General features: G+C 34.9%; 1 protein-coding gene across 2 annotated transcripts; it reads left to right on the forward strand.

The window, feature by feature from the left end:
* Positions 1 to 1,585: 1,585 nt before the first annotated feature.
* tacr2 (tachykinin receptor 2) lies at positions 1,586 to 9,864 on the forward strand. Of its 2 annotated transcripts, none has more exons than XM_051126265.1 (5): positions 1,586 to 2,170; positions 5,487 to 5,681; positions 5,971 to 6,121; positions 6,550 to 6,746; positions 7,619 to 9,864. In XM_051126265.1, the coding sequence occupies exons 1-5, from the start codon at positions 1,776 to 1,778 to the stop codon at positions 7,809 to 7,811; spliced, it is 1,131 nt and encodes a 376-aa protein (XP_050982222.1). In that variant the 5' UTR covers positions 1,586 to 1,775; the 3' UTR covers positions 7,812 to 9,864. The 2 variants fall into 2 exon arrangements, with proteins under 2 accessions (XP_050982222.1, XP_050982223.1); XM_051126266.1 differs by having other exon boundaries at positions 6,639 to 6,746; positions 7,619 to 7,806.
* The last annotated feature ends 141 nt before the right edge of the window (positions 9,865 to 10,005 follow it).

Consider the following 10,005-nt stretch of genomic DNA (forward strand, 5'->3'; position numbering starts at 1 on the left):
CCATATCAGTCTGAAATGTGCACATTCAAAAGTTTGGGATCAGTAAGATTTTTAATGTTTTTTAAAGAATAAAAACAGTTATATTGTGAAATATTATTACAGTTTAAAACAATAATTTTCTATTTTAATATATTTTAAACCATAATTTATTTCTGTGATGCAACGCTGAATTTTCCTCAGCCATTACTCCAGTCTTCAGTGTCACATAATCCTTTAGAAATCATTCTAATATGCTGATTTATTACTTTTATTATCAGTGCTTATTTTTTTTATTTATTTATTTATTTTTTTGGAACCTGTGATTCTTTTTTCAGGATTTTTTGATGAGTAAAAACTTGAAAAGAAATCATTCATTCAAAATAGAAATATTTTACAGTATAAGTCTTTGCTATCACGTTTTATCAATTTAAAACATATTTGGTGAATAAAAGTATTAATTTCTTTAAAAAAAAAAAAAGAAAGAATAAACATTTACTGACCACAAACTTTTAATAGTTGATATTGTTTTGAAAAAATTCTATTTTAAATAAACACAAACAAAATTTTTTTTTTTTTTTTTTTTTCTTTTTTAAAATTGTCGGTCCTAAAAAAAAGAAGTATCACAGGTTCCAACAAATAATTAAGCAGCACATTGATAATAAATCAGCATATTAGAATGTTTTCTGAAGGATCATGTGAAACTGAAGACTGGATAATATTGCTGAAAATTTAGCTTTGCATCACAGGAATAAATTACATTTTAAAACATATAATCACATAGAAAACAGATATTTACATTGAAATAATATTTCACAATATCACTGTTTTTTCTGGATTTTTGATCAAATAAATTCTTAATGATCCCAAACTTTTGAACTGCAGTGTACATTTAATTGCAATGAATATTTAATTAAAAAATAATAACAACAAGCCACTTGGAGCCTTCTGTGCCTTTTTTCATCTTAAGAGGTCTAATTTTAAGGGTTTAGTTTCCCAGAAACACAAAATAAAACAGCATGTGGCCATTAATCAAAATGGGAATGAGATTTTGTGAGTAAAACATTAAGGTGTGGGTGGGGGTTCATCTTACCCTAATTTGCGCAATAATGAAAACGACAGATCTTCGGACATCAACCTGAAATAGCCTACAGTACTCGAAATGTCCAAATAAAAGTAATATACACTAACTCATCCACTTCCTCCACCTGCTGCCCAGACACCTGTCTCACTGCTCTGACAAAATGAACAAATATCACCTCATACAACGGGATAAATGAGGGGTATCTAAGCAACGTCTCAGCAGAACAAGTACAGCAGACCTCACACTTGCTCCAAACTGTGACATATTTCCATTAGTGTACGCTACAGGGGTTTGGCAATTATTAATGACAGCAAGCTCTCCACGTTTACCGCGTCAATTTCATGCCAATTAAATGTTTTGTTCATCGCCAGCTTTTTAGCAGAAGGAGAGGAGGATGCTGTGCGTCACAATGCGCGTTGGCCAAAGTGTGTTTCATTAAACGTCACCTCATTGGACCCGACACACCTCCAACACTTGGCACACACATTCCTTCAGTTTTTCAGTGCTATCATCCCTGCAGGCGCAATAAGGCACTCCAGCAGGCAGTTTGGACACGAGGCGGCACGAGGCGCACTGACCACTCACACTCTGGAAAATAAACTGCTGCAGATGTCTAAAATACACAAGTTTACCATGTTGTAGCGAAAGCAGAGTGAGCCACTCACTGGAATAGGCATACAGATTGATTTATCACCTGTGACAGCGGACAACTGCAATGGATACCACTTTGGACCCCCTTTCAGCATCTGTTCTCTACGACGAGGAAGATGGAAACGAAACCTCCACCAATCTATTCGAGCAGCCGGACTGGCAGGTGGCACTATGGGCGATTGCATACTCTTTGATCGTAATTGTGTCCATCATTGGCAATGTCACAGTTATTTGGATCATTCTGGCACATAAGCGCATGAGGACAGTGACCAACTACTTCATTGTAAACCTCGCCTTTTCTGATGCGTCTATGGCAACTTTTAACACCGTCTTTAATTTCGTGTATGCTTTGCATAATGACTGGTATTTTGGTTTGGGATACTGTAAATTTCAGAACTTCTTCCCGATAACAGCAATGTTCTCAAGCATTTATTCAATGGCGGCTATTGCTGTTGACAGGTAAGCAGACAACAAAGCACTTCATTGAAAATCATTGCATAGTAATTTACAACATACAATTCATAAATTGCAATTAATAATCTAAAGATTTTTAGTTCTTTTTTGCTTTACCATGGCTTGTTCCCATGAATTAAGATAATTAATCACCATTATCATACATGACATGACATAACATGACATTAACCATGTCATAAATCAGTTGCAGTTTGTAAGTTACTGAAGGCATAATTATAGCTGTGATAAAACATAAATGAGGTTTATATATATATATATATATATATGTGTGTGTGTGTGTGTGTGTACTTGTTTTTGCTACATTTTGGGGACCAAATGTCCCCACAAGGATAGTAAAACCTGACATTTTTGACATTGTGGGGACCAGCCTGTGGTCCCCATGGGTACAAAAGCTTATAAATCATACAGAATGAGATTTTTTGAGAAAGTAAAAATGCAGAAAGTTTTCTGTAAGGGTTAGGTTTAGGGGTAGGGTTAGGGTAAGGGGATAGAAAATACAGTGTGGAGAGTATAAAAACCATTGCACCTATGGAGAGTCCCCACAAGGATAATAAACCAGACATGTGTGTGTGTGTGTGTGTGATAAAACATAAATTAGGTTAATTTACTGATCATTTATGGTTAAGCTGGTCAAAGCTGATCTAGGTGATAAATCAGGTGTACTGACACATGGTAGACCTTGATGAAGCTGGTTAGAGCTATTTTTCCTAGCAGAGTTATGAACCTAATTCGACCAAATTGGAGGATTTGTCACTGTACACAGAAGAAAATAGCTCTAAATGCATCAACTCAAAGGCTGAAGTATAAAGCCTTTATCTGTGCTTCATCATTTACCACAGACGGTGAAAAATAGATATTTACCATTAAAAGAAATCTTAGAATAATATTCATTTTGGCCCCTTTTAATGATAAATAACTCCTATTTTTGTGCCATATAGGTTAGTGGTTGTCTTTAGCAATTGTCATGGTTACCTGAAAGTGTTGTGAAAAGCTCTTATATGCTCATGCAAAATGGTTAACTGATTAGGACCGACACTTAAGCTTTCAATGGGTGTAAATTGGAACCTGTGCGCACACAGTTCGTGTGGGCAACATGCCTGAAAATGTCAAATATGTAATTTACCTGCGTGTACCTGTTCAGTTTTCCTGTGGCTTAAGTAATGAAAGTCCATGTGCTGCGCGCAAATCATGCATTTGTGATATTCCTGGATAATCGATTCTAGTTGACCTGGTGACTCATGCGCAAAATGGGTAGGAAGGAGCGCTTCGCGCAATGTGGATCGCCTTTCCACGCTGGGTTCTGATGATATAAATAAGAGCCTGATTTAGTGACCAACAAGTAGATGATCATAATTAAACATGGGAAATAACGCAACCAATCAATCCTCTCTTTCTGGATGTGCTCCAGTGATACATTATGCATGCAGTAAATTCCGTCCAAAAAAGGGCTGTAATGCACTGAATGGGACTAGAGGGGAGAGCCAAGAAAGTGGTATTGGCAGCCTTTTCCATTTTGTTATTCATATAAATCAAATTTATGGTAGCCTATCATTTAAAGGTATACGTTAAATTTAAGGGTGTTTCCTCTGGAGGCAGTGTCAAAGTATTGGATGAGAAAAAATTTGTAATACGAAAATAAAACAATGCCAATATTACAAATTCTTAACATAAAAAAGTGTATAAATAACTAGTTTTTCAGAGAAACATTCTCCAACAGCGACACCAGCAGGTAAAGATACAGTGGGAGTCCTCGTCTCTCTCGCCTCCCCTGAGCCCACTGAGTTTTAACAGACCCCCTAAAGTAAGGGTGTCCAAACTCGGTCCTGGAGGACCAGTGTCCTGCAGAGTTTAGCTCCAACTTGCCTCAACTGCCTGGAAGTTTCTAGTATCCTTAGCTTGATTACCTGGTTCATGTGGCAAACTGGGGTTGAAGCTAAACTTTGTAGGACACTGGCCCTCCCCAGGGTTGCCAGGTTTTCACAACAAAACCCACCAAATTACTACTCAAAACTAGCCCAAAAATACACATTTTTAGTGGGGTATTTCAAGGGCTAAACATGACGTTATTGGGGCCGCTTCAAACCGCGGACATCAAATACAACCCGTGGCAACGGTGTTAAAGTAGCCCAATTCGGCGGGAAGACGACAGACTTGGCAACACTGCCCTGCCCTAAAGTGTCTGGTGAGTTTGGTGGGGGTTTGAGAATAAATAGAGGAAAGTCACGTGACAATGATAATTGGATATGACTGGTTATGATCGGCTGTGAGTGGTTCATGCAATAAATCCCGCCTCTTGTGTTTGTGTGCGTTTGCTAATCAGTGTGAATGAACAATATAGTGGTGTTAATGGAAATACCAATTTAAAAGAGTAAGTAAACGCCTTACAGGCTTATGTATGGCTACTTTGTTACTCAAAATAAGAGTTTTAGTGAGAAATTAGCTTGGTGAATGTAAAATAAATGTGATCCTGGACCACAAAACCAGTCTGGGGTATATTTGTAGCAATAGCCAAAAATGAATTGTATGGATCAAAATTATTGATTTTTCTTTTATTCCAAAAATCATTAGGAAATTAAGTAAAGATCATGTTTCATTAAGATATTTTGTAAAATTCCTACTGTAAATATATCAAAACTTAATTTTTGATTAGTAATATGCATTAGTAAGAGCTTAATTTAGACAACTTTAAAGGTGATTTTCTCAATATTTTGACTTTTTTGCACCCTCAGATTCCATATATTAAAATAGTTGTATCTCTGCCAAATATCGTCCTATCATCCCAAACCATACATCAATGGAAAGCTTGTTTATTCGGCTTTCAGAAGATGTATGAAGCTCAATTTCGAAAAAATTGACCCTTATGACTGGTTTTGTGGTCCAGGGTCACAAATGTTCTTCGAGTTTTGATGACTGACAATTTAAAAAATTCAAAAATAGGTAGACATCATCTATTAAAAAGAATAGCTGAACTATTCAGCTATTTACAAATAAAATGTGTTGTTTAAATTGTTACTGTCTTGAGTTATTATTTTAATAAGTGTAAAATGCTTATAAACACTAACTTGATGAGATTCATACTTGGCTTTAATAAATAGAATATTAATTACATTGCTAATGTAAATATATAAAATAGAATTGTTTTTTCTTCTTTCTTTTTTTTCTGATAGTGTAAAGTTTATTTTACCAAAAAAAAGTGACTGGGACAAATTTACATTTACGTTAAAAAATAAATTGCCTCTTCATTTCATAACGCACATCACTGGTTCAATTTCATTAAGATGTTGTTGGCTGACATCCACAGATATATGGCTATAATTCATCCGCTGAAGCCCAGGCTCTCCTCCACAACTACTAAAGTTCTGATCGGGATCATATGGACTGTGGCTTTTTCACTAGCCTTTCCTCAGTGTTACTACGCCAGCACCAAGTTCTACTTCCCTCGGACTGTTTGTATGGTGGAATGGCCTGACGATTATGGCGGGAAACATCAGCTCTCGTAAGAAAATTGGACAAAAAAAAATTATCCTTTTATTTTGTATGAATTACACAAGTAGCTTTGATTCCTTTGGTTGTACAGTAATACCTATGGTAGAGATACCAATGGGTGTATTTGCTAATATTTACATTTATATGAGGTACACATTTATTTTTCACTTCTCAAAGATTATAATGCCCATCAAAGGCATAACATAGGAATTATTAAAAAAAGTAGAGGCAGATGATTCTTACCAAAAAATGTGCATTTATATAGATTTGACTCATGAAGTGACTCTCCATCTTGCTAGGTATCAGATTGCTGTGATTATCCTGATCTACTTGCTCCCTCTGCTGGTGATGTTGGTGACCTACAGCCTGGTGGGACTGAGGCTGTGGGGCAGCGAGATCCCTGGAGAAGCATCAGATCACTACCAGAACCAGATGCAGGCGAAACGCAAGGTCAGTGATGCTAGTATTTACCATTTTTTGTCATTTTGTTATTTATTGCATTTTCACTGCATAGTAATCTAACTAAATTAATAAATAAATGCACATTCAGGAAGACAGTTCTCATGTTTCTAAACTCTAAATAAATGCTAATCATTGGTAGCTACATCTGAAAAATCTTGAGCAAATGTAGTTAAGTTCCATAAAATCTTACAGAATCAATGATAAAACCTTCCCTGGGGACAGAACGCTTTTCTTCTGGCAGAACAGGAAATGAGCTTTTTCATTCCTTTCACATTTTCTTTCTTGTGTCCTTAATAATAATAAGCCTCTTTCCAGCAGGATTTTTCATTGGTGGCAGCAGCTATTTATGATTTTGGATTATAGTTCTTTGTGCTGAGAGCATAAAAAATTCATGCCATTTTCACAATTTAATAAAGGTTGTAAAGATGATGATAGTGGTGGTGACGACCTTTGCAATATGTTGGCTTCCCTACCACATCTATTTCATCCTGGGGAGCTTCAACAGGGACATATACAAGCAGCACTACATCCAGCAGGTCTATTTGTCCATCTTCTGGCTGGCCATGAGTTCTACTATGTACAACCCCATCATTTACTGCTGTCTAAACCAAAGGTAAATGCACATTACATCTTAGGAAGGAGAAAAAATTAGATGTACATTACCAGTCAAAAGTATTTGAACAGTAAGATGTTTAATGTTTTTTAAAGAAGTCTCTTCTGCTCAGCAAGCCTGCATTTATTTGATCAAAAATACAGCAAAAGCAGTAATATTTTGAAATATTTGTGCTATTTAAAATAACCGCTTTGTATTTGAATGTATCTTAAAATGTAAGATACATTTTAAGATACTTCAGTGCCACACGATGCTTCAGAAATCATTCTGATATGCTGTTCAAGAAACATTTTTTATTATTATTATCAACATTTAAAACAGTTAAGTACATTTACCCAAAGATCAGCATTTATCAGAAATATAAAGCTTTTGTAACATTATGCTCTATACCATTCAAGAGTCTAATATTTATTTATAAATGTTGTTCTTCTGAACTTTCTATTCATCAAAAAACCCAGAAAAAAATTCTACTTAGCTGTTTCATCATAATAATAATAGAAAAAGTTTTTTAAGTAGCAAATCAGAATATTAGAATGATTTCCGAAGGATCATGTGACTGGAGTAATGATACTAAAAGTTCAGCTTTAAAATCACAGGAATAAATTACATTTTAAAATTTTAACTATTTAAAATAGTAAAATGTTACTGTTTTTGCTGTACTTTGGATCAAAAATGCAGGCTTGGTGAGCAAAAGAGACTTCTTTAAAAAACATTAAAAATCTTACTGTTCAAAAACTTTTGACTGGTAGTGTTAACATGGATATTTAGTGCAGCATCTGCATTAATGTCTTTATTCTTGTATTTACTCTTGAAGAAGTCTCATTCATAACATGCAGGAAGTTTAAGTCTAGCATCTTCTTGTCCATCTTTAGATTCCGCTCAGGTTTTCGGAAAGCGTTCCAGTGGTGCCCCCTCGTCAAGATTTCTGAGGAGGACAACATGGAACTGCAGCACATGAGAACCTTCCACATGAGACGCAGTTATCGCACTGAGACCACCAGCGTGGTTGTCCGTAATCATGTCAGCGAACCAGAAGACACCACATCCAAACTAATCAAAGCCTGAATCTACAATATTTCAGCGATGAGGGTAAAAAACACACCTGTTGGCGTCACAGGGCCACACTTTGCACTTAATACCTCACAACAGAATTAGATTTCCCCTCCTGTTGTTCTCTATAGTGGATTCAGTGGGCTTTACAGATGGAGTGTTCATCTACTCCTATGGCATAAGCACCAAGCCTTATTTGTTTCTGTGTTGCTGTTTAAAGTACAAGTCCTAGTATGTGTATAGGTCAATTCATTTTGTATATACTGTACACACTGCTGTTCAAAGGTTTGGGGTCAGAAAGATTAAATTAGTACATATATTCAGAAACAACAAAATAAAACAAAAAAATGTTTCTAGAGCACCAATCTGTGCATATTAGAGTGATTTCTGAAGGATCATGACTGGTGTAATAGATGCTGAAAATTCACTGTATTTTACTGACCCTAAACCTGAACAACAATTTACAATGGTAAATCATGCACCACTATAGAGCAGTTAATGTTTCGAGCTGTAAATATTGTTTAAATGTAAAGTGGCAACTCTAAATGTGAAAACAGAACTGCAAAATCAACATTAAATTGATCAGAGCATCTGTACCCTAGATTAAGAGTATGGATTCCTGGAGATATACACAATCAAGTATAAGGGTCATTTTATAGTTAGGGGTACATTTAGAATTTGACAATGTGAAAAAGGTTTTTCTTTTCCCCAAAAACACAAACATGACCTTACATAGCAGCTTTGAAACAATCTATATTGTATAAAGAGCTATATAAATAAAGGTGATCTGTAGGAATATGTGCATAAAGTACAGTCTATATTTGTTACTGTCCACCATGTTACCTTTAACTGGGTAACACAGTTGACAGGTAACTTAGTTGACATTTTTAGTGTTTTGGGCCTATACTCAACATGGAAGCCTAGAACTACTGAGCATATGGTATGTTTAGAAATATATTTTCATAAACAAAACATAAGTTATAGTTAAATTGTCTTGTTAAAATATGCAGCAAGAATACTTGTGTAACACTGTTGACAGTCTGTTAATCCACTCTTGACACAGGTTTGCTAGTTTAACTAATATTAGGGGAAAGAGAGAGAACATAACTTCTAATGCTTCTACCATGTGCTTCTATAGGAAATATCATCATACTCTGCAAATTATGTGAAAATGGGACAAACCATTCCTTTTTGAGGGGGGTTTTCTAGTGGGTAACTTAGCTGACAATGTTTTTTCAGACACAAATAAAACAAGTTATATCACAATAAACACTTACTATTTTTGAAACACACACCTAAATTATATGAACATTATTTTTGAACAAAAGATATTGCTTTTTCAACATGTAGTAGTGTGATTGGGAAAAATACAAATGTGTACTAGAAAATTAAGCACTGGGTCTTTATATTGATGAAAATATATTAAAAATATACTTTGCAGACATGAGATGTATCCACAATTATAGAATGACCCATAAGCTGGACGATGGCTATTGGGTTGAATTGACAGCGCTGGAAAATTATATTGGAAATATATTATCTATAGTGGTCGAAGACATTATGTATATATTTATAGGCAAGCTAAAATATAAACAAAACCAAACTGTTGTAATTGTACTGTACATAGACATGCAAGCTCACATTTTACTGGTACTTAATGTTTACAGCATGTATACATCTGCATGTACATCCATACGCTTGACTGATTAAAAAGAATTTAGTATGTTTGTCTGAGTTTTAGCCCTGAGACATAGAGATATTTAATTTCAATGCCAATAATATGTATTTTTTTCTTTCAAGTACAACATCCAACAAATGTAATGTAGTTGGGTAATAATTAACCTGTGTGTTTTACATTTAAAAAAATTGTTATGCTGTCACATAGAATGGCAGTGGGAAATACATGATTGATATTTTTATTGATTTTGTTGGTCATTTTGTTTTCTTTTGAAAAACCGTCTAGGATCTGTTTAATTGTATGATTGTTCTGTGTTGAAATCTAAGTAAAGAATATTCTACAATTACGGCATTACTGGTGCATTACATTACTAGTGCTGTGTCAAATACATAAATGTATTGGATGTAATATATGACAATATGACAACATAGGTAGAGCTTAAAAAAAAAAACGTAAGTATACAGTAGCCAGAAAAATAAGACAAGTAATCTTTACTTTACTACACCTTGAAGGCTCACATTTAGTTCCCTT

The sequence above is a fragment of the Labeo rohita genome, chromosome 13 (genome assembly GCF_022985175.1).
Source record: "Labeo rohita strain BAU-BD-2019 chromosome 13, IGBB_LRoh.1.0, whole genome shotgun sequence".
Classification (NCBI taxonomy): Eukaryota; Metazoa; Chordata; class Actinopteri; order Cypriniformes; family Cyprinidae; genus Labeo; species Labeo rohita.

Coding starts and splice junctions, on each gene's coding strand:
- tacr2 (XM_051126265.1), top strand. CDS start 1,776: ATGGATACCACTTTGGACCCCCTTTCAGCATCTGTTCTCTACGACGAG. Junction 6,122..6,549: donor AGATGCAGGCGAAACGCAAG/GTCAGTGATGCT, acceptor AATTTAATAAAG/GTTGTAAAGATGATGATAGT. Junction 6,747..7,618: donor TACTGCTGTCTAAACCAAAG/GTAAATGCACAT, acceptor GTCCATCTTTAG/ATTCCGCTCAGGTTTTCGGA.